The following is a 24,356-nucleotide window of genomic DNA, read 5'->3' on the forward strand; positions in this document are numbered from 1 at the left end:
AATCAGGTTCAGTGGACAGATACATGAAGAGTCAGGGACAACACAATTTCCCAGGGGCAGGCTTGATTTGAATGAGGTCCCTCTCAGGGCTCTGTGGAAAGGAGTGAAGTGACTGCTCAGCCTCAGGACTTCTTCCTCTCCAGCAGGCAGCTCTTCCTTTCTTTTTAGGTTGTTGCAGTCTCCACTTGCTGCCTTGGCACTGGCCCCTGGAAGTGTCCTGGGACCCCATGCACTTGGCTCATAGCCCACCCCCACCTGGCTGAGGTAGATTCTCCTTGGCAGAGAAGTTCAGATCCTCTCCCTGTTAGGCCTCCACATGGCCTTGCAGAATGTTCCTCTTCCTCCACCCCACCCCCAGCTCCAACACACTTGTCAAATACAGTATTTTCTAGAATCCCAATTGTAAACAGATTAATGTTTTCCCCTCCCCCTCACTGTCCATGCTGCAGTTGCCCCTACAACAAGTCTCTGGAATCCCAGGGTCAGCAGAACATGCTTTAGACACCAGCAGGTGGCTTTCCTTGTTATCACAGGGCCTGCCTGCCTTACAGGCCCCTCTCACAAATGGTGGCCCAAACTAAGCTTATAGTTTTCTACGTTTATCTTGTAAGAGGTGCTTCTCTTCTGGTGTTTCCCATTCCATGTCCACTCAGAGGCGGAGTCAGAATCCTGACCCTCACCCGTGGCTCCTCTCACCCTTTACCTCTGTGCCAGATGCTTGGTCTGGACTCTTTTCTGGCCGTCAGAGCTTTTCTGGCACTTGCCTTATACCTGTGCTCAATGTTTATAGAGGTTTGCTCCCTAATAGGGTACAGTCTCAGAAAGTTTCTGTAACAGGAGTCTGAATCCTAATGAGGAGAGGGTTACCCCTACTCCAACAAAAAAGTCAGTATAATGGGGAAAGGGATCTGGGCCAGTGAGGCTTTCTGTGCCAGTGAAAATTCCCATGAGCTCATGAGCTACTACGGTGCATGGAGGGAGAGCTTATCTTGCAAGTAGGTGTTAGAAAGGAGAAAAGGGTGAGCCTGTGTGTCAGTCATTGGGGAAACTGGGCCCTGAGCCTGAAACCACTCTGAGCCTGAAAATTGTCTTATTGTGGCATTTTGAACAAGTCACTCTCCCTGCTCAGAAGCTCAGTGTCCACAGGATTAAGGCCAAACTGCTCATTCTGGGGGTCCAGACTCTTTTGGAGATTGGCCCTACTTCCCTTTTCAGCCTTACTATCTGCCAGCCCCTTCACAGAATCACCATTCCAGCCAAGAAGGGGAGCTGCTTCCAATATCCTCCACAGATTTCCTGGTAAATTAGATGGAACAAGACTGGATGCAGGGAAGGCCTGAGTGGGGCCCACAGTGGGTACTCACCAATGGTATTTCCCTCTGGGGGCCTCTGAGCCTTGGAAAGGAGAGGGTATAAGTGGGGCCTCTGCTTTAGAGGAGAACATCAAGTATTCCCAGAATCTGACCACTTTTCACCATCTCCATCACAAACAGCCTAGCCTGAGACACTATCATCTCTCACAGGGGAATATTGCCAAAGACCCTCAAAGATCTCCTTCTTCCATGTCCTTTAACAGCATAAGTCAATCCTGTCTCTTCACTGTTCAAAACTCTGCAAAGGCTTCCCATTTTGATCAGAGTATAAGGCCAAGTCCTACATTGATGTACAAGGCCCTTCATGATCTGACCCCTACCAATCTTTCTGACTTCACCTACTCACTTCCTCTTGCTTGCTTGGGTCAAATCTTGTTGTTTCTCAAAACCTGCCAGGGACACTTTATCTCAGGGGCTGTGCTCTGCTCTGACTATTTCCTCTTCCTGGAACATTCTTAATCCAGACAGCCTCACAGCTCACTTCCGCATGTCCTTCAAGCCTTTGCTCAAATGCCATCTTCTCAGTGTGGCCTTCCCTGGCCATTCTTTTTAAAATTGTAGCATCTGCTTTCTCCACCTAGTCCCTTCCTACCATCCAGCATTCTGGATCCTTCTTACTCTGTTTAAAATTCTTCTTTTCTCATAGCATTTATCATCTTATGACATACTAATTAGTTAATAAATTAATTTCTATCATCTGTCTTTCTACACCAGAATGTAAACTGCACAAAAGCATGATTACTTTTTTGGTTTGTTTTGCTCAGTGATTTAATCTGGCTGCCTAGAATAGTGCAAATACTATATCCTCTGTAATTATATGTTGCATTAAGAAACCCTTGTGGTCTCTCACTCTTACATGTAGTTGGTCTGCAGCATACACCTGGCTGGACTTGCTTTCCTATTGACACTCTGCATCACATATAGACACACACCTGACCTGGATGTATAAACGTGTTGATGACTAGATACATATTTACTTTTGTGTATATATATACTGGCATGCAAAGGCCACATGTGCACATGCATGTGCATGGAGAAATCTCATTTATAAGTTTATTTTTATTATGACTTTGAGGGAGTTTTAAAAAAATTATAAAAAATTCAAACCTATTAAATAGTTGAGAGAATCATACAGTGAACACTCACCGCCTACAATGTACAGATAACATTTTGTTCTATTTGATTATCACATATCTCTTCATCAACACATCCCTCTATCCATCCATCAATATATTTTACATGCATTTCAAGGTAAAGTGCAGACATCAGTACTCTACACTCCTAAATACTTCAGCATTAATGAGACTTCAATATTTGTTTACTTTTGAGGTGAAATGTATGTGCAGTGAAATGGACAAATTTTAAGTGTATCTTCACTGAGTTTTCACAAATGAGGTTTTGATCGGTGTAACTCAAAGTCTTATCAAGATAAAGACCATCCCTGTCACCCCCAAAAGTTCCATCATTCCCCTTTCTAGTCAGTTCCCTAGCAGAGTCAACCACTGCTCTGATTTTTTCACTATAAATTAGTTTTGCCTATTCTACAACTTCATGTACCCAGAATAATACCATATATACTGACATTTGCTTCTTCATTCAATAAAAAGTTTTTTCAGCACGTACTATAGCTCACAGACATGTGATGTCTCTTCCTGTAAGTAATGACTTCCCCGGATTGATCAAAAGGCTGAAAGTATTTCTAGGTCTGAGCTATGATCTCCTCTCTTCTACCATCCAATCACGTTGTCACTGAGAAGCCACAGACAGCTGGATGTCAGAAACAGAAATGCAGGCCCTTTATTCCATCTGAGCCCTAGGATCCTTTCTGTCCACGGCTCTCCCTATCTGGGCTGGCCTGGAGGCCTCTTGTTAGAACACACCCACACCCACTCACTTCCCACACCAGGGGTTCATCCACATAGAAATCTGGCTGGGTATGCAAAGGAGTGTCACAATCTTAGCCCAGGCCATGCCCAAGTGGGTAAAAGTGCAGGTAGGTAGGCAATTAGAGAAGCAGAGGTAGTATATGGTCCTGCAATCCTGTGGAGGGGCGGGACAGAGGGTGGAGACTAGACAGGGGCTGGAGGAGAAAGCATGAAAAGAGGAAACACCACAGGCCTTGAGCAATCAGGGTTGGGCAGCAGAATAGCACTTACCTAAAGCCATTGGGACCCTGGGCATAATGCTCTTGTTCCTTAAGAAAGACTTCAAGACCGCCCTGGAGGTCTTTGCTATTTTCCAGTGGGCCCTCAGTGCCTTCCTTATTGGTGAGTCTTCAGCCATTGGGAGGGTGACCAACCAGCCTGGTTTGCCTGGGACTGAAGGGTTTTAGGGTTTCAGGACATTCAGTACTCATACTGGGGTTGTACTGGCTGGTCACCCTGGCCTCTGGATTGATGCACTTGGCATAGTGTTCTGTGAGTGTCCATGTGGGCATGTGTGCCTATCCAGGTGTATAGGTATGCAGGTGTATGCATGTGCCTTGCTTGGGTGAGTATGGTGAGTCCTCCTAGGTATACATTGGGGTATGGAGGGTATGTTCTGGGAAGATGGGGAGCATTTCCATTGAGGATAGCCAAAGAAAAGGGCTTAGCTGTGACTACAGGGACTCAAGAAGATCATCAGTGAAGAAACAGTTGGCTTGGTGGCAAAGGCGGCAAATCTCTTATCTGGAGGAATTCAACCATTTCTCCATCCATTTATTTCAACACTCATCATCACAAATACTTTATGAAAATTATTTATATGCTGATCACTGTGTTCTATATGCTGAAACAAATCATTGCTATAGGTGGGGGGGCCTGGGGAAAAATACTCATCTGTTCAGTGGTTCAGGTGAGTATTGGCTGGGGTGAAGGGCATGAATCCTTGTAAGCTATCTGGGAACAAAAAATGAAGATAGGCCCCAGGAACATGAAGCTGGCATAGGGCATGCCAGTGAGTAGGGAGGGGAAGCATTCCTTACTTTACCTCACTTGTGTTCAAATTCCATCCTTACTACTTACTATTTGTGTGATCTTTATCAAGGTATTTATACTTTCTGAATCTTGTTTTCCTCATTTGCAAAGTGGGTGTATTTAGGGTATATTACCTGGGATAGTCTAGGTCTGCTGTAGTAACAAATTAACCCTGAAATCTCAGTGACTTAGCCCAGCAAATGTTTATTTCTCATTCATGCTGAATGTCCAGAACAGGTTGATAGGAGTCTTTGTTCACTGTGGACACTAATATGCAGGCTGATGAAGGCACCACTAAATTGTGATCCTGCAAAATGTGTCTTAAGGGATTACCATAGCATGGCAAGGAATGTGAATGGTAAGCTCACTTGCAGTCCAGAAATGATAGGTAGTAGGTAAACATCAATGAATCGTAGGTTTATTTATTTATTTAGACAGTCACTCTGTCACCACCCTGTCACTACCTCACTACCCTGGGTAGTGTTCTGTGGTGTCATAGTTCACTGCAACCTCAAGCTCTTGGGTTTGAGCAATCCTCTTGCCTCAGCCTCCCAAGTAGCTGGGACTATGGGTACCTGCCACTATGCCTGGCTAATTTTTCTATTTTTAGTAGAATCGGGGTCTCACTCTTCCTCAGGCTGGTCTCAAACTCCTGAGGTCAAGCAATTCTCCTGCCTTGACTTCCCAGAGTGCTAGGATTATAGGTGTGAGCCACTGTGCCCAGCCTCATAGGCTTAAGTTGAACTTCCTTAATTACTGGGAGGTTGAGCAACTTTTCATATGTTTTAACTGCCTATTCATGACCTTTGCCAATTTTTCTATTGACTTGACTCCTCAAGGACAAATAGGAAATAGTTGTAGAAAGGAAGCACATAGGAGGCACAGGGAGATCAACATATACAAGATCTAGGATGTGGGAGAGCATAATGCATTCAAGGAGATGCCAGTGGTTAAGCGGAATGGGGCTGTGAGAAACACAGAATTGGTGCTTGATACATATTTGTTGGATGAATGAATGCACGAATGAATGAGAGAGGGAATAAAGAGGAGGCTGAAAAGCAGGTAAGGGACAGATTACGTTGGGCATTGTAAAACATAGAAAAGAACTTGGACTTTTTCCTAAGGGCCATGTGGAGCCATGATTTGGTTTGGCACAGGGCAGTGGCATCAGATTTGTGGTTTTGAGAAAGTGTTGCTATGTAGCTCTGCACAGCAAATTGATTGTAGGAAGTGGTGATGCCAGGTAGGAGGCCATAGCAATAATCCAGGTTGAGAGATGATGATGATGTGAACCAGGCCAGTAGTGATGCAGATGGAGAGAAGGGGAAAGAAGAGGGAATATTGAAGAAATTGGAGTAAAATTAATAGGACTTGGTCATCAGAAGATGTGGATGAGAGAAAGGGAGGGAGCAAGATTGAGGGTTCGGGTCCTAGTGTGAGCGGGCAGAGGGGTGGGTAGAGTAGAGAAGGACCAAGGAGGATTTGAGAGGAGCTCTTCTGCCTGCCCTGTCTGTGTGCTCCAAAGTCTGACATTGTAGTTGGGGCAGGCAGAAGAGTTCTCCATCCTGGCAGCAGGAGATGTGGGCTCCAGTGCTTGCCCCTCCCTCACTAGCTTCCATGGGGCAGGTGGAATAATGGTTCCCTGGAGTTCTCTCATCTCTTCACACTAGAATTGGAATTATATTCCTTGGATCTTAAGGGCCTTGAGAGAAGGCCCCCCCCACAATAAGTATGTGAGAAAAATAGAGTAGATACTGATATTTTAATTCTCATTTTGTAGATGGGGAACTAAGGTTCAGTGACATCTTTGTTCATACACACACAGTAAGTGGCAGATCTAGCATTCATCCTATCATAGGGCTCTCCGCCTGAGGCCATACTCACAAGATACCAGAGCATGGGTGGGTTTGAGCAAAGCCTAAGGGAAATTGGAAGGTGTCCTCTGCACTAGGCTCATGCCTCTTTTGAAATGGAGCATATCAAAAGCCTAAAACTAGATTTTGCTCCATCCTTAGTTCTGTTTCTCTAAAAATGGTCCTTCCCAACTTTGTTAGCTCTTTCTTCTGGTTACTTCCATGTTTTCTAAATCCTCCATTTACTTCCATGTTTCTAAATCTTACTATTTAGAGCTTCTAAATATTATTATTTTCTGATGTAATGGTTATAGAATTTCCTATTGGCTTCCTAATATGAAAGATGAGCATCTGGCTTTATACACTATGACTAGAATTTCATCTTCCCCCATTCTACCCAAATTATCATAGCACAGGTTTTAATTAAATGCCTATGACTAGGACATATTATTCACTATTGAGCTATTTAGTGTACCAAGATTATATTTCCTTTCCCATATGACTTCTTATTTTTTCTTAATAATTGCCCCATTTTAAACTTCTTTTGTTATCCATTAGAAATCTATTAGTTTTCACTAATTCATTCCCAACTCTCCACAGACATGTGAATTTCTCAATATGTGCAAACACATTAGGAATCTGTAAATCCCCTCACCTTTTTTTAGTTCCTTGAGAATATCACTGTTGGAGCCCAGCATCTTCCTGTTGCAATCTGGCCTCACGCACAGCTGTTACCTCTAGGGCCTTTGAGGTATCTCTTGTTCAATATTTACGAAGGTGCTCACTCCTAGGGCTGTGCAAGTGTTGGGCCAGTATTTGACACCCCGCGAGTGTCTCCTTCAATGCTGTGCCCTGGGTGCCTTGCTTACCTCTCCCTCCTCCTGGCCTGCCTCACTGCCCTCTTTCACTGGATGCCTTCTTAATGGATCCAATGCATTACTGTTTCTTGGCTTACTCTTTCATTTTAGAGCATACCCTCCAGCAGTTTTCTAAAAAAAGAACATAGGAGGAAAATATCTGAGCCTGTATATAGCTCACAATTTCTTTATCCTATCTTCATACTTGATTAATAATTTGGCTGCATATAGAATATCTTAGCTGGATCTAGTTTAAGCATTTGACTCTAGAGTCTCTTTTTGGTTCAATTTTTTGGAAAATAATTCTTCTATTATCCAGTTGTGTAGGGGCAGGGAGAGAACCAGAGGTTCTAAGTAATTCTTTAGCAGACTTTCAACCAATCCTCCATTTTCTTTTTCCTTTTTTTTTTTTTAAAAGCCCTATGCTTCATGCCTGCCTTTTGTTACACCTGATGCCTCCAAATTTTGAGTCTTTCTTACATTCTCCTAAACAAACAGGTTTGCTTCTTGTAGGCATCCTCCTTGCAGGTAACTAGATTTCAGCTTTCATGGTTCTCCACCATCCACTTTCCTGCATGCAAGTGTTTGCTCTTATCCACTGTTGGAACCTCCCTGATTCTCTTTCTTCTTGTGAAAATATATTAAAAAAAATTTTTAATAATAATTTTCATGGGGCTCCAGCAAGAAGTCAAGACAAAAACTTGTGTTCAATCTGCCATGGTCAATTAGACGTTTTTTTCTGTCTTTTCTGACCTTTATTTTGACCCACTTTCCCACACTCCCTTATTTTCAGCTGTTTTAAAAACTGAGCCCAGTAATAATTCTGAGTGTAGCTTCCTATGACTCATCTCTGGTGACTCCTTCCTAGCTACTTTAACCTACACTGTCCTATCTTATTGGAGCTTAATGTGGCCCAGTACCTTATTCTATTCCAGCTTTTATTTTCCTTTGTTTCTTGTTTACCATCTTGTGTGCTTCTGACCTGGCTGAAGATGAGTCTTTGGTTTTCATTGTATTCTCTTCATTGATGCCTTGCAGAGAAGATATGGATAGGAAAATGTGAGTTGGAAGAAAATCATTCCAGGAAACTTGACCTGTGGGCCCACCAATGGCTTCCTGCCATTGAACACACCGTGGGCAGAGCCTGACGCAGTGCTGGAGCAGGCCCTTACCATGTGAGGCACAGCTGGGGAGAAAACACCTTGCCTTCTAGATCTAAATCAGGTTCTAAAATCCAGAGAGGAGAGAGGGGCTGGGGACATGAGCATGTGGGCCAGGTACTAGGGTGAGGAAGTGAGAACATTGCGTGGGCATGGGTCAGAGTACATGTGACCTTGGGGTGGACTGGACTCCAGAGAGAAGGTAAGTGTGAAGGGAGGTTCTTGATTTATTAACTCTGGCATGGCTCTCCCCAGTAACCACCGTGGTCCTTGTCAACCTCTACCTGGTGATATTCACATCATACTGGCCTGTTACTGTGCTCATTCTTACCTGGCTGGCTTTTGACTGGAAGACCCCTGAGCGAGGTAAGGGCACTGCAAGTGCTGTGTTGCCACATGCCACATGCTCCTTCTTCTTCTCTTATTAAAGTCTTGAGAGGCTCTTGGCACTTCCCAGGCAGCCTTTCAGCCTTTCCCTCCATGGGCTAGAGAAGCTTAGGGAAGGTGTCCTTTTAAGGTGCTAGAAAGGCCCAGATAAGAACTGGAGTGGATTAGGAGAAGGTCAGCTAGTGAAGTAGAAGCTATGTCTGTCCTAAATTGGCCCTGATGTGCCCACCCTGCTTGTCTAGACATCAGGAAACACTAGGGGGTTGAGAACACCCTGTGGCAGGACCACAGTGGGGTGGGCAAAGCTTGGCTACTTGCCTTTGTTTGCAGGTGGCCGCCGGTTTAACTGTGTGAGAAAGTGGTGTCTGTGGAAACACTACTGTGATTACTTTCCTCTCAAGGTGAGTAGCCCCAGGTCTCCACTTGGGTCCTGGGCACAGCTCTGGCTCCAGTGCTAGTAGTTGGGTCAGGCTATAGGTGGAGGGTATCATCCACATTGCAGCCAGTGAGAGTGATGCCCCCTGTAGTTGCACATTGCCCAACCTGCATGGCTGGACCCAGCATCCCTTTCCCTCTCAGGTCTCTGACCAAAAGAGGAGTTCTCTTCCCTGGCTAGAGCCCACCTGTTTCCACTCTTCCTCACAGCTTCTGAAGACTCAAGATATCTCCCCCAGCTGCAACTACATCCTCGCCTGCCACCCTCATGGGCTCATGTCTCATTCATGCTTTGGCCACTTTTCTACAGAGACTTCAGGTTTCTCCAAGATCTTTCCTGGCATCACCCCCTATATTCTCACATTGGGAGCCTTTTTCTGGGTGCCTTTCCTCAGAGAATATATAATGTCTACAGGTGAGTCGACTCCTAGGACACAAAGCCAAAGAAGAAATGGCTTCCCAAGGGAGAAGTATATGGCAATGGGGAGAGCAAGGCCAACTCCATGATCCCCTTTGATCTTAAACAGTTACCCTAGGCTCACCTGCCCGAAGTGAGGCCCTTTGCTTGCTCTCTCCTTTGAAGGGATGGGAAGAAAAGTTAGGGGGTTTAGGAAGTGGCCAAGAACTCTTTGACTTTTTCTGATTGCCAGGGGCCTGCTCTGTGAGCCAATCCTCCATGGACTTTCTGCTTACCCATAGAGGCACAGGCAACATGCTCATTGTAGTGGTTGGTGGCCTGGCTGAGTGCAGATATAGCCAGCCAGGCTCTTCCACCCTGGTTTTGAAGAACCGGTCTGGCTTTGTGCGTGTGGCCCTTCGACATGGGTAAGTACAGCTTCAGTCCAGACTGGGGGAAAGGGATTCAAAATGCCAGTAGGGAAGGAGGAAGGGATTTTGAGGAAATGGTATCTAAAGAGGGAGGTGGAAGTATACAGTACATTATTATTAACTATAGTCATCATAAACACATACAGTTTTTATTTGTCAATTAAAAGTAATTAAAAGAAGAAAAGAGGAAGGAGAAAAGCTACTTTTGGGCTGCAGGAGAGCCAGGGCCAGGGCCTGGAGTTATTTCTGCCTAAGAAGAAAGGATACACGCAAGGGTGTTCAACCCGAGGCCCTGTAGGATGTGTGCTGATTTTGTGAGGACTGTTTTGCTTATCAATGGTGTCAGATATCACAAAAAGTGTGCACAGATTTTTTTTTCTAATTAACTTTCGTTAGTATTTGTGTAAGTACTGTGTGGCTCAAGACAACTCTTATTCTTCCAATGTGTAGCATTAAAGAAAAAAAGGCTGGACACCCCTGGATAGAGGGCCAGTCCTGAGTCTATTATTCTTCACACCAGCCTTTCATCCCGACCAGTTCCTATATAGAAAGGGAGTACCTACAATACCCTCTCAGAGAGGGCCAAGTATAACCTATAGGTTAAAAGGAGGAAGGCCAACTGAAATGGCCCTCGGGTCTTATCTTCCAGTGTTTCAAACCTGGGGCTTGACAGGAGGGCTGGGCTTGCTCCCTGCAGCTTACTGCTGGTTTGCCCCCACAGGCAGCCAGGCAGAGGACATGGAGCCCCCACATTCAGCTTGGACCTAGGAACACTTAGGCTGGGGTCGGAAAAGCCTGTAAGCAGAGCCAGGGACCTCTGGCAGTTAGCATGCCTGGCTTTCAGCAGAGTCTCTACCTTTCGGGGGATCAAAGGATATGCTTCTCCTCTGCAGAGTGGCTCTAATCCCCGCATATGCCTTTGGGGAGACGGACCTCTATGATCAGTACATTTTCACTCCTGGGGGCTTGATCAACCGCTTCCAGATGTGGTTCCGGAGTATGGTACGCATCTACCCTTGTGCTTTCTATGGCCGTGGCTTCACCAAGAACTCCTGGGGCCTCCTGCCCTATGCTCGGCCTGTAACCACCATTGGTGAGTGGGCCCTTCTGCTGGCAGCCTTGGCCTAGGCTGCGGGATCCACTCTGAGGTTGACCTATGCTCAGAGGCAGGGAGGCTGGCTAGGATGAGTAGTGGCTTTGATGTGAGGGTGAGAAGAGCATGAGGCCCATTCTGAGGAGCGAACTATTCTGACGCTTTTCTCCCTTTTCCTTCTGTCTCACCTGGCAGTTGGGGAGCCACTGCCATTGCCCAAGATTGAGAATCCAAGCCAGGAGATTGTGGCTAAATACCATGCACTCTATATTGATGCTCTGCGCAAGCTCTTTGATCAGCATAAGACCAAGTTTGGCATATCTGAGACTCAAGAGCTGGTGATAATTTGACAGATGTCAGCAGCAACTTCTTAGCTTGGATGGAAGGTATGATGGAACCAGTGAAAACAGGAGGACAAAATTCTCCTACAGGGATCCCACCCCTTATTTGACAGGTCCTTATTATGGAGAGGGGTTGCCCATTTGTATATTTTCTGGACTCCTTTTCCCACTACCTTGCTTTCTTTTTCCAGCTCTTCTCTGCCTTTTCTTTGTGGCTACTGGGAGATAACCCTAAGAAGCAGGGAAGAACTCTAAGGGAGAGGTACCCTGAAGGTACCTTGACATCAGCATTGAGGAAAACAATGGAGAGAATAAAAATCCCATCTTCTGATACTGTGTGCCCCACCTAGTCTGTTTTGAGGGTTCTGGGATCCCTCTGCATCTCTGTCCTTCTCTACCTCTCAATAGCCACATCTCCTGGCACCAAGACTCCTGAAGGACTGGGTACCTTGAGAGCTGGTGGGCTTTGAGCTTAGGCTCTGCCACCTTCAAGCCATGTGACTTTGGGGGTAATCAGTCACTTCCAAACCTCAGTTTTCTCATCTATAAATGGGGTCTAACAATCCCTTCCCTAGTTATCTCAAAAGTTTTTGGGAAGATCAGGTGCTATAGGATGTTATTGAACTTTGTAAAGTGGAAAACTACACAAAATTATTCTACTCTAGCCATTTTACCCGTTTCCTGTTCCTGAGTGAACAAGGTCCTCAATTTTATGGCATCTCATTTCTCAAAAGGTTTATAATGTAGGATCTTGTGTTGAAAGCTGAAGTCATTGATACCCCCATTACTCCCTAGTCCACACTCGATTTCTGCCTAACAAAACAGGTTACGCTCAGACCTAATTTTCTGTCTTTCTCCATCAACTTGCCTGTACTTGCCTGGCCCTACCTCTGCCTTTTGTTCAGGATTAAAGCAAGGTGCCTGTTTTCCAGCAACCACAAAGAACTCTCCTTTTGAATGGCAAGTTCCAGACTTTTGGCCGAGTGGTGGTTGAAATGACAAATTACACAACTGGCACACAGCCCCTTTGTTTCATCCCTCTTGGGTAGATGCCATTCAGTGCAATGATTTATCTGCACTGAGTTTGTCACTTTGGTCTAGAACAGTGGTTCTCAACATTCCTAATGCCACAAACCTTTAATAGAGTCCAAAGGGGGCAGCAGCACACAGGTTAAGAACCGCTGGTCTAGAACCGCTGGTCTAGAACATCGTGTGTGCTTACGACAGAGTGATTGGCTGCTTCTGCCCTGGGTGCCTGCCTCACATCATGCTTTGTACACAGTGGGGCAAAGACATGCTTCTTCTTTTCTGCTGTTTCTCTTACTTCTTGTGCCAGATATTACTTTTTTCTTGAGCTCCAATGTTTTAAAGCAGTTTGCCAGATTGTTGTGACTAGTTTCTTTAAAAACAACCCCCCCCCGCCAAAAAAAACCCCTCTGAGTTGGCCAGAGGACCATCCTGGGCTCCAATATTGAGGCCATCCATGCCTGGTCTTTGCAAACTTGTCATGGGCTACTGTGTGCATGTGCACATTGTTGCTTAAGTGTCGCGTTTTCCACCTATACAATGGGGGTATAGAATGCTGGGGTTGTGAAAAGTGCCCAGAACTCCCTTGTTCATCCTGGGAGCCTCTTCCTTATTATGGCATTTCATGCAAAGAGCTTGGGGCCAAGTAGTGGAGGCAGTGTAATAGGGTGCAAAGTGTACTGGACTGGGAATCAGACCAGGCAGACATACCTTGTTGGTTGACCTTGGGTGAGCTACTTAAAGTTTTTGAGCATTTTTTGGTTTTCTCACCTGAAAAATTGGATTAGATCTTCATAAAGAGCTGGAGGCTGGATCTACCCAAGCTGTTTTGGGGCCAGGCCTGAAATACCTTATAGATGCCACAGTTTCAAGCTGACTCCATGCTAGGTGTCTCTCCTCCAGGACAATGATCCTTTTGGCAGGACACCTAGGTGATGGGGATGGAAGCATGAAGTATGGGGCCCAGAGAGGATGATGGGGATGTTTTGACAGGAAATTTAGACAATTTTTCTTCTGTTGCTTGTTCTAAAATGGGCGCCTTGGACCTTCCCTTAGCTCATATATGGTGTCATTTGCAAAGAAGCATCTAACATACAAGAAGTGCTGAGGACAATTTTAAGAAAGGGGGAAAAAGCACTTTATTTGCAAAGAATAAACCATTAATTTACACAAACTTACATCCCAGTTTATATACATTATATATAGTTTATATACACAGTATCTCACACTGGATGCTGGCCCCCAAAAGCAGCATTGGGCTGGCTCTAGGCCATTCTCATAACAAAGCCCACCCCCCATTCCAGCTGGAGGAATGAAGAAGTGACACACCCTAACTCCTCCTGCAGAGAGCCCTGAAATGGGTTACAAGAAAATATCAGGTTCCTTCTTTGTGCTCACGAGGCCTAGGGGTGACTCCAGGCAGGGATGGGGCATGAGGCGGCACTAGAGTGGCCTAAGGACTTCCTGGTCTAGAACTCTCCAGTCCTGAGGCAAGTGATGGGAGAATGCCTGGAGAGGAGGAGTTCTGACGAAGGCTGCAGTTTCTCTCTCTCTGCCTGGCCAGGGTCCTGCACACAGCCACACATTTCAAGCCTGGAGTCTGTGGGTATAAGAAATAAGAGGGCCGTATAGGACAGGGACTGCTATACCCCTCACTGTGCTGAATCTGGAGTCAGGGTTTGATCATCACTTTGGGTAGGTCACCTTCCCTTTCTGGGCCTCAATTTCCACATGAGTAACATGGGGTGGAATGTAAGTTGGGCTGGATTCCTCTAAGGGCCCTTTTAGCTGGAAATTTCTCTGAATCTGTTATACTGTATTTGTGTCCACCACAAGTTACATAAAACACACATACTCATGTGTGGGTCAAAGTATTTGTTTACCTCCAGGGTTTCTAGCCCTTTCCTGTTCAAAAAAGAAATTGGCTCAGGATGGATGAAAGGGTAGACAAGGCAAACACTACTTTTCTAGGTAAGTGCTGCTGTAGGTAGAACAGCCTCTGACAGCTGCCTTTTGTACCCAAGCTACTGATGCCCAAGCAGCTGGCAGAGGCCTCTACCGTGCAATTATTCTTCAAATCTCTGTCATTTGCTTACCCACAAACGTCCTTGTCTCATTCTTCACACTAGCTTTGGCTCTCTGGTAAATTCACATCAGCATAACTCCAAATTGTAAATCTATTCCCACATTCTCTTATTGGCAAATCACTTCCCTAGCTACCTATGGCTCCCTCATCATCCCCCCCACTCTAAGGTTCCTTTGGGTGGGGTTCAGAATGAATAGCGGGTCTGGTGGCAGTCCTGTTTCTCCTATAATTCCGTCCATGTCTGGAGAATAGAATGGGTATCAGAATGCCCTTTAGAGGCACAATGAGGAAGACTTTTCCTCCTCTATCTTCACACCGTTTGGCCTTAGAACAAGTCTTGGGTCTTCCCTCCATCCCTGAGAGACCCTAGGAGAGGCAAGGTTTCTGTGGTATGGTAGAGAGAGATAAGGGGTAAGATTTAGTAGCTATGAGCAGTGGGGTGGCTCCTTAAGCTGTTAGTAGGGTAACAAAAGGAGGACCTTGCCTACAGCAGGGGCTCTACATATGATGGTTGGCTGGTTCCTTGGATGGAGGAAATAACATCAGGACTACCAATTTGGAGGGTCCCAGAGGTCTGGTCCTTGTACATCGTACAAAGAAGATTCTTCTGAACAGAAGACCTGTAAGGCTGATGGCTGTTGCCACAGAATCCCTGTTGGCCAAGAGAAGAGGCATTGCCATCAAGTGATTAAAATTGGCATTTCCAAGTCTCTCCCTAGGATTCTCAAAGATTTTGGTTCTGTATTACCACTTTTATTGGTTCTCCCTAGACTCCAAAGTCCACCTGATACAGTGGTGTAACTTAATAGCTTTGGAATTAGACCTGGCTTAAGACCCAGGTCTGTGACTTAAACTGAGTGAGATCTTGTTCAAAATACTTAAGCTCTCTGAGCGTCACCTAAACAATGACATTTGTAATATTATCTGCCCTGCCTTCTTTGAAGATGACAATAAAAGAGGGAGAGGTTCCTATTGGTTCCTGCTACAACTACACACTATCCAAGGCACTTTAGAGGAGTTGGGACCAGACACATGCCTGAAGTTTGCCTCACCTTGGGTTGCAAGGCAGTCATCAGCAACTAGACAATGGAGGCCCACCCCACCACCTGTTGCCCTGGCCCTAGAAGGTCCCAGTAGTGTGGTTACTTAGAAAGAGAAGGCACAGCTAAGAAACAAGTACCTGTTGTTCTTGGTAGATTTCAGCTGCCTGAAGGAACTTATTCCCCACTTCCTGAAAAGAAAATTCTTTTCAGGGGCAAGAGGAGTAAACTGTACAAGGGTGGTTGTTCCAACTTTGGGCTGGCCCTGGCACCCAGAAGCCAGCTGGGCCCAGGCTATTACAAATAAGAAGGCCCTTGAATGGTCCTATGTTATGGTCAGGTGGAAAGCTTGGGGTTAGAGGGAATATGCATTTGGACGTGAACTAGGGGACAGAGGCCTGCCCAATGCCTAGATGTTGATGCCTTGACACTGATTTCTCCTGAGCTTGGCATCTGTGGTAACTATGCTCTGCTGTGGTTTCTGAAGCCAGAACAAAGACAGACTGGGTCAGCAGGGCAGGGGTTGCTATCCTTTCAGAAGGCCTGGATGAATGGCCATTTGGGTTGCAGCTAACTTGAACATAAACCCTCTGTCTTCTCCCTGCCTCTTGTTCTTTCCAGTCTAGGTAGAGAGGCTCTGCCTTGCTGATGCTTAGGGGCAGTAGAAGGCTAAGTAATTTAGAAGGCTATCATGGTGGCTTCCTGTTAAGAGTCTGAAACAGTAGAACTTGAAGGGACTTCTGGAGGTCACCCAGTCCAAACTTTTGTCCACAGACACAATTTGATTAGGATTAGATGAATAACATTTGTGCTGCTTTAATACATGGAAAATTCTCTTTGTGTCCAGGTAAGCTAAAGAATATCCCAGAGTCACACAAGTCCCAGACTCACACAAACACAGGTTCCAGGTTAGGCACCTGTCTCAGACAGAGGTAGTCTCTGTGGAGAAACAAGACAGGAATTCTAGTCAGGTTGGGAAGGGGGCAATGAGGAGGCCACCTCAGGGAGTTTTCTGAGCACAGAGCACAGTTGTAAACAAAGTAAAGAGACATGTGGCCCCAACTACAGATTCCGGTTTTCGTGCACGCAGGCTTGTGGCCATTCTCTGTAATTGATCCAAGGCACAGCAAGCCTTCCTTTTCCAGAGCCCAGCAAACTGCCACAGTGAGGCTCTCAGCCTGAGTGGGAAGAGCTCTCTGATCCTCTTGTAGGCCACAGTGTGGAGCAGCAGGAATGCTTCTACTACTGAGGGTGTCCTTGTGGCAGGTTTGTCCCATGGCCTCTGCCATAAGCACGTGTCTTCCCCCTCCTTGGACCTCCCCTTAGGCTGCAATGTTCTCTTCCCACTCTACCCCTGTCACCACCCCCACCCAAGAAAGAAGCAGCATCCCCCTTGGGATCAGATTCTTCCCCTCAGAGTCTGGAGTACACCTTTGCTTTTTCTGGCCTGCTGCCCTGGATCTTCATTTTAGTGCAACAAATGATAAATCTGAAAACAGGGACCTTAGGGTTGAAAAGTCATGCCATGGGTGGTGCCTGTGGCTCAAAGGAGTAGGGCACCGGGTCCATATGCCAGAGGTGGTGGGTTCAAACCCAGCCTTGGCAAAAAAAAAAAAAAACAAACAAAAACAAAAACAAAAACAAAAACAAAAAACAAAAAACAAAACAAAAACAAAAACAAACAAAAAAACAAAAATGAAAAGTCATGCCATAAGACAGTCAACCTGGAGCCAAAGAAGGTTCTGCTTCATGTAAACCCTGGAGCTCCATCAACTGTTCTATTAACTCAAGGTCATTCTGGAAAGTCAAACAGGCCTTGTCATCCTAGAATCACTAGGGAATAAATATCACTGGGGCATTTCTCTCTGTGGCTGCAACACCAATATACCTCACTCCACAGCAGCACTTAGAGGTTCTGGGAGTCCCAGCTCCCAAGTCTGGGGCAGGGGCTTGGGCAGGGGCAAAATGGGGGGAATCTAGGATGCAGGGGCTTCACCCAGCCTGATGGCCCCAAAGAAGGTGGTGTGTTTGCTCATATTGATGGAGATGTCAGCATGTACCATCTTCACGGCGATCTTCTGCCGGGCCTTGAGGAGGCAGACGCCCGCGGTATAGCATGTGTTGTAGTTGGTCTTGCCCGTCTCAATGCTGCGAGTGCACTGCAGGAAGGGCTTCTCGTCCACTACCACCTCATAGCTGGCAAAGTCAGTGAAGTTGATGTAGTATACCTGAGTGAAAGGCAACAAGAAGGGATTGGGGGAGAGAGGAAAGAGAGGCTGGGGGCCCTCCCTGTGGGGAACAGACAGAAGCTTCTCAGATGAGTTGCCAATATACCTTGTGGAGGTAGCAATGCCACCTGAAGGTATGCTAGCTGGCCAATAGGAATGGCAAAGTGACAGGTTTATGCACTGCTCTTCTCCCGCTCCTTGCAGCTCAGGTGGCTGAGCAAACCTTTCTTACAACAGCACACCTGTCATTTAACTTTGTGAGGTCAAGAAACTTGCCTTTAATTACCCCTTTACACCCCTGCTGCCCCAGCTCTGGAATGAAGCACAGTACTGTGCATATATTAGGTGCTTAATTAATGCTATAGACACAAGCTAATTTCCACTTTTGAGCCCCACAGACTATTTGTGGAGAAACTTAGAAGTCACTGATTCCCCAGAGCGGTCACATAACAACTTGCCATTTCTTCAGCTCCTTAACAGAAGCTCATTCAGTTTGCAGCACCCTCTCCCCTGTGGCTGAACTTCTCTCACTAGTTCACAGAACCTTTTAGCCCTCTCATTTGGGCTTTTTTTTGCAGTTTTTTTTTGGCCAGGGCTGGGTTTGAACCCACCACCTCCAGCATATGGGGCAGGCACCCTACTCCTTTGAACCACAGGAGCTGCCCCTTTGGGCCTCTCATTTCAAGACTGATGACACAGGTCCAGAGAGATGGAGAGCCATCCACCACAAATGAGATAAAGAATTGATAAGGGGGCTTGGCACCTGTAGCTCAGTGGTTAGGGCACCAGCCGCATACACTGGGGCTGGCGGGTTCAAACTAGGCCCAGGCCTGCTAAACAACAATCCCAACTACAACAACAACAACAAAGTAGCCAGGTGTTGTGGTGGGTGCCTATTGTCTCAGCTACTTGGGAGGCTGAGGCAAGAGAATTGCTTAAACTCAAGAGTTTGAGGTTGCTGTGAGCTGTGACATCACAGCACTGTACTGAGGGTGACATAGTGAGACTCTGTCTCAAAAAAAAATAAAGAAAGAAAAAAATAAGAATTTATAAGGGGAAAACCCAGGCCTCTAATTTCACTTTGTGGTCAGAGAAAAGCAGGAGCCTATACTCAATGGCCTGACATCATGGGGATTTTCCTAGCTTGCACTGACTACTCCAAATTCTTTTCTAGGCCCAGAAAATTAATTTTTCCATCCTTCACTACCCTTATTCATCACACTCACCCCAAGGTTTGATTCCCTGTCCCCTGCCACATAGAGTTCATAGCTCATAGGACCTCAGAATTATACCTACATCATCTATGGGGGTTGGGACCTTCACCCATCACCCTAAATCACTTTATGAAAGGCCAATTCCTGAATGGGCTCCTCAGGTATGAGCAGTGTATTTAGATGTCATATAATCTTTTAGGTCAGAACCCAAGCTACACCAAATACTTGGTATGCTTAGCAAATTTTTGTTAACCCACTTTCTCTGGCTACTCTCCTATGGACCCTCTGTTGGGTCTGTAGTCCTGTCCATCTACCTGCTTGCTGCCCGCCCAACAAAAGCCTCAGCCTCAAGGCTCATCTACCTCTATCTCTGAGAAGGCACTCTTGTGGAGGATGGAAATGGATGGGCACTGGCAGACCTGGGGAGTGGGCCTAAGACAGGAAAAGGACACATGAAAAGGGAGAAAGGGCTGGGAGAATGACATCAGGAAGGAAGAAAGAATAATAGAGAAATAGAAAGTGAAACAAATGGGAGAAAGAGGAAGGAAAGACAGTCAGAAATCTTTTTGAGGTAGAGAGAAAGTCCACAGAAACCACTCAGCCTAAGGAACTGTCTACTTGGAGAACCTTAGGGATAAGGGGTGATTCAGACTTCATGGCAGTCACAGTTACTTTTCCTTATAATGCCTAAGCTAATAGCATTAAGGGGAGGGGTTCTCTGCAGCCCTGGAATTGACTTTCAAAGAATATACTCAGACCCAGTTTAAGTTTGGCAGTAGAACCAAACAGCTCAATGGGGAAACATGAGCCTGGGGCTCTGTAAGAGGGAATCGGATGGCAGGATGTAGGAGGGGACTTTTCTCAGTTTTTCGCTAATATTTGGCTAGGAAAACAAAAACAAAGCAGACTCTCTCTCTCTCTTCCCTCCTTTCTACTCATTCCCATTGCTGTTCCCCCTCCTACCTCCCCCACCAAAGAAGGAAGTTAGCCTTGGGATGGTTTTGGCTGGCTCCACAGTGCCCCTATGTGGCCTGCACCGGATCTGCATTCTGGATATAAGAAGAGTTAGGCCTAAGACCGTACTCACTTCTACCTGACTATAGATGAAGTAGGTGCCGTCCACCAGTACCTCCAGCTCCCCGCTGCGGGGATGTAGCTTAAACACCTTGGGGTTCATAGTGATGCGAGACCAGTCATTGAGCACTCCACCTGAAAGATCTCAGTATGAGAGAAGGGCAGTCACTCAGCACATGTCAGAATAATCCAGGCAATAGAAAATAAGAAACATCAAGCATCATATAACCCCCACTTCTATATCAGTACAACCAGGCTACCTTAGAAGGCCAAGCTTTAAGAAGGGCATTTGGAAGCAGAATTACTCTGCTTGGAAAGTAGCTCAGAAATTCTGGTGTCTGACTATCTGTCTTCATCCTTCTTTTCCTGACCCCCTCCATCTGGAAGTGTCTTTAACCAACACCTTCTACCTGGAATCCTGGGGAGGGGATTGTAAGATGAGAGTAGGCACATTGCCCTATTTTCTTTGTTGTTATAGGGCCTTCACAGGCAAAATTCAGATGCTAAGTGGCAGGCTAGGTCTTATTATTATTCAATGTTACTTTCCCAGCCATAGCTCCTAAATCCCCCTTCTATCCTATACGTTGGTGGGTTTTCTCCTTCTCCTTAAGATATTCTTTGTTACTGCTCTTCCACACCCATACCTTTCTGGAAAGCCTCCCTGGACCTCTAGGAAACCACTCGATAGCCCAAGGAACTATCTATTTGGAGAACCTTAGGGATAAGGGGTGATTCAGACTTCATGGCATCCAGGGCTAGTGCTCATCACTACCAAGGCTCCATAGGTGAGAGGGGTCCTTATGAGAGTGAAGGATAGAATTCTAGACCTCACTAGAACCAGCCAGGAAAATTGGGGAAGGTGTCTAGGAGCTGACACACTTGGCAAAGCATCTGTGCCTTGGCCCTGCCCCAGTTAGGGGTAGAAGGCACTATCTAGTTTGGCAAGACAGCAGAAGCCAGCATGTGAGAGTAGAAGAGAAACTTCTATTTCTATCCTACCTTGAGAGGAGGAGGTCCAAACCTAGAGGCCCCTTCTCTATTCTTTTTTGTTTTTGAGACAGAGTCTCACTCTATTGCCCAGGCTAGAGTACCAAGGTATCAGCCTAGCCCACAGCAATCTCAAACTCCTAGATTTAAGTGATCCTTGTGCCTCAGCCTCCTGAGTAGCTGGGACTACAAGTATCTGCTACAGTGCCTGGATACTTTTTTTTTCTATTTTTAGTAGAGAGGCTTCTCTCAAACTCCTGGGCTCAAGTGATCCTCCTGGCTTGGCCTCCAGAGCACTAGGATTACAGATATGAGCCACCATGCCTGGCCCTTTTCTTCATTCTCACCCAAGAAATTATGTTTTGAATGTCCATCCTTGGCTAGTCTCAGGAGGCCTGCCTCTCTGAGGTGTGAGGAAACAGGCTTTCTGGAAAGGGTGCTATCTTCCCTTGAGGCAATAATTAGAGGCCATAGGAGTTGGGAGGAAATAGTCTATCTCTGTTCCTTAAATGGACTACTCTGCATGTTGTCCTTCCACCCCTGACCTCATCACTTCTGGTATAATTAAAGGTCAGCAAAGACTACTACTAGGGATTGGCCCAGAGAGTCTGGAAATGGTCTCATTATATGGTACTGGGAACAAAATCACTAGCTGCTGGCATAGAACAAACACTGAGGCCACTCATCCACATATCCAAACACATCTATTTCCTGCCTGTCTCAGTCTTCTTTGGGCAGATGGGTGATCATGGCGCACCCAGGGCCTTGAAAACCCCAGAAGCACCACTTGGGTTTGGTGCCATTCTCTTCCTATTTACACTTCTGAGGCTATTAAGTCAGGCATCCACGTGGCAGTCAGGGGAGTAGCTAAGTCCAGTCATTAAAGAAACTCAGCACAGTCAGTTTAGGACTGACTGGGCTCATAGAAGCTATTGCCGTGTAGCAGGTTTCTTAACCGTCATTTATTGTTTCTGCATTCACAGCCCCTCCCTTCCACTTCAAGCTCTGTAAGCATCTGGCATCTTGGCTAGCTTGCTGTTTCCCAGGGCTCCTGGGGGTTCACACATTTTAGGCTTTATGCACTCTGGGGGCTGGACATTATTCAAAGCGCTGTTCTTTAATGAATGTTCATGTTTCTCTGGGGAAGATAATGACACTAATAATTCAGTGGAGTGTACATATACAACACTGAAGTAGCATAGGATGGGAGACAGTAACTTTGAAACCTAAACCTAAATGTGAAATCTTGGGCCAAATTAACCTCTCTGCTTTAGTTTCTCTCTCTGTAAAAAGGAGCTAATATCTAACTCATAGGGTAGCTCTGAGGATCATATGAAATTAAAGACAAATATAGTTGAAAAATCTATGGTACTATACAAATATAAGGCAGTATGATTATAGTATTATCCAATCTCTCTGGCACTCTGTTTCCCTATTTTTTAAATGTAGGGATTACATGGTATCAATGTTTCCTAACCTCATTAAACACAACTTCCCTTTTGCTAGACACTGGCATTTCACAATCCCTGGAAATTCTAACAATTCCCCCCCTTCCCTGAGAGAAATGGCTTCTCTATCCATTTTTTATGTAAATTCATCGGACAAGAAGAATTTAATTTTACATAGTTTTAATTTCTCTAATCTGTATTGTGAAAGTGTTTACCAAAATACACACATCTTCATGGTGACTCTGATATCTCACCTCTATCTCCTAAGAATGCCCAGGCTAAATGATGTCTCAAGTCCCTTTCAGCTCCCTCATGGGTGATTTTCAATGCAATTTAGATGTAGCAACTGGTCTTGGTGCAACAAATTACTCAGGACAGCAAGTAGAAGGCATGATGGAGTAGAGAATGGTTCCTTATACCAAGGGTACTTCAGAGGCCTGGGAGGGAACTAGGCTGTGAGAGTATTTGGAGGCTGAGAATGAGGGGAGAGAATCTACTTTGATTCTTACCATTCTTGACTTGAATTGCTGATCCTTGGCCCTGTAGATGCACCACAGCTGGCTGGGAAGATGAGAAGGATAGAGAGTAGTCACTATGAGTAATGGCTGTTTTGCTCAGCCACTGAGCATATTTTCACTCCTGGTTTCTAATATCCTTTTTAAATCCAATTCTGATCCCTCTCCCTTGTCTTGGAATATTAGAGACTATATTTCTACTAGGAGGTGATATGATTTTGTAGCTCTGCCACTTCCTGGCTATGTGACCTCAGCCAAGTATAACGCCTCTGAGCCTCATTTCCCTAACTGTAAAATGGGGATTATAAGAAACTCTGACCTCTCTCACAAGGATATCTGAAGATCAAATTAGGTTATGGATATAAAATTGGCCTTTAAGCCATCAAGTATTGTGGTCACATAGCTGCAGTAAGGGAGGCTGGCATGAGAGAAGGCAAGGCAGCAGGACCTACCAACAGGACAGATTAGGAAGCTGGAAGACTGCAAGGAGCCCTTCAGTCTATTTAGGCAGAAGCCCAGGTTGTGCTTGGGCTGGAGCTGGTTGGCTGTTTTTCAAGGGCATACTCTTAAAGGCCTCAGCTCTGGATCCCAGGTGGTGTGAGTGGTGACAAGGTGTTGTTGGGGAGTCCCAGGTGAATAGACCTGACTGGCAGCTCATTTTAGCTACCTACTGGGCCTGACTAAGGTGACCTTCTGTCTGGTGGAATAAGGAAAAGTGGTCCTGGCAATACTTGTTTCCTTAGCTAAAACAGGCCCTGGAGTAAAGCTTTTGAATTCATAGAAATGGGAATAACCTGTTAGGGAAAACCCTCAGAACCTCCAGGGTGTCCTCACAAAATAAAGCCTCAGGAAATTTAATAGGGAGCAAATTTATTTATTTTTTATTTTCAAAAGAAACATATCTCTTGAAAAAAGTGTGACTATGCTCATTTTACAGGGCTTTTGTTATTCTTGGATTCAGACTTCTCATGACCCACAAGTAGAGGAGTCACAGAAAGGGAACTCAGTATCTATTATATGCCACATAGTTCTAGGGAGCAAATTTAAAGGTGGTTCTAGCCCTTGGTTTTCCCTCCTCCCAGGAATGGAGCAATTCCCAGCCAACCTGATTTTCTCGAGTTCCAGCTTTATCAGCACCACCTGTAAAATAGGATAGGAGAATCAGAGTGCATGCCTTTTCTGCTTCCTTTTCTCTTGGCCTGAACAGCTAGTGGCAATGAGCCTTTCAGGCATCCTCAAACTATGGCCCATGGGCCACACATGGCCCACCAAGGGCATTTCTCCGGCCTGCTGGGTGTTTTTGCCGCCACTGCCTGTCCTGCTTAGCAGCTGAGTTGTCCTGGGGCCCGCAGTCCAGCCCTCCAACGGTCTGAGGGACAGTGAACTGGCCCCCTGTTTAAAAAGTTTGAGGACCCCTATAGCCAGTCCTGTCTGAGCATTATTTTTCAGGGCTT

At 45.8% G+C, this 24,356-nt stretch overlaps 2 protein-coding genes across 2 annotated transcripts in view; one reads left to right on the forward strand and one right to left on the reverse strand.

Moving 5' to 3' along the window:
- The first annotated feature begins 3,555 nt into the window (after positions 1–3,555).
- On the forward strand, positions 3,556–11,327 carry AWAT2 (acyl-CoA wax alcohol acyltransferase 2). Its single transcript, XM_003801768.2, has 7 exons — positions 3,556–3,640; positions 8,456–8,566; positions 8,918–8,988; positions 9,233–9,437; positions 9,673–9,847; positions 10,744–10,943; positions 11,139–11,327. Exons 1-7 carry the CDS (start codon positions 3,556–3,558, stop codon positions 11,291–11,293), a joined length of 1,002 nt encoding a protein of 333 aa, XP_003801816.1. The 3' UTR covers positions 11,294–11,327.
- Positions 11,328–17,184: 5,857 nt separating this feature from the next.
- LOC100963692 (ectodysplasin-A) overlaps positions 17,185–24,356 on the reverse strand; it is a 94,511-nt gene continuing 87,339 nt past the window's right edge. The window contains exons 4-7 of the mRNA XM_012812728.2: positions 24,008–24,042; positions 22,897–22,948; positions 19,966–20,096; positions 17,185–17,664 (exon numbers count right to left, since the gene is read on the reverse strand). Of these exons, the coding sequence (XP_012668182.1) occupies positions 17,413–17,664; positions 19,966–20,096; positions 22,897–22,948; positions 24,008–24,042 (470 nt within the window). The 3' untranslated portion in view covers positions 17,185–17,412. The remainder of the gene's footprint in view (positions 17,665–19,965; positions 20,097–22,896; positions 22,949–24,007; positions 24,043–24,356) is intronic.

The sequence above is a fragment of the Otolemur garnettii genome, unplaced genomic scaffold (assembly GCF_000181295.1).
Source record: "Otolemur garnettii isolate 467f Iridium unplaced genomic scaffold, OtoGar3 scaffold00219, whole genome shotgun sequence".
Taxonomy (NCBI): domain Eukaryota; kingdom Metazoa; phylum Chordata; class Mammalia; order Primates; family Galagidae; genus Otolemur; species Otolemur garnettii.

What these genes read in the sequence shown, in the direction of transcription:
- AWAT2 (XM_003801768.2), top strand. Translation starts at nt 3,556, where the DNA reads ATGCTCTTGTTCCTTAAGAAAGACTTCAAGACCGCCCTGGAGGTCTTT. An exon ending in GTGATTACTTTCCTCTCAAG is followed by an intron (nt 8,989 to 9,232) that starts GTGAGTAGCCCC and finishes TCTTCCTCACAG; the next exon opens with CTTCTGAAGACTCAAGATAT. An exon ending in AGAATATATAATGTCTACAG is followed by an intron (nt 9,438 to 9,672) that starts GTGAGTCGACTC and finishes TCTGATTGCCAG; the next exon opens with GGGCCTGCTCTGTGAGCCAA.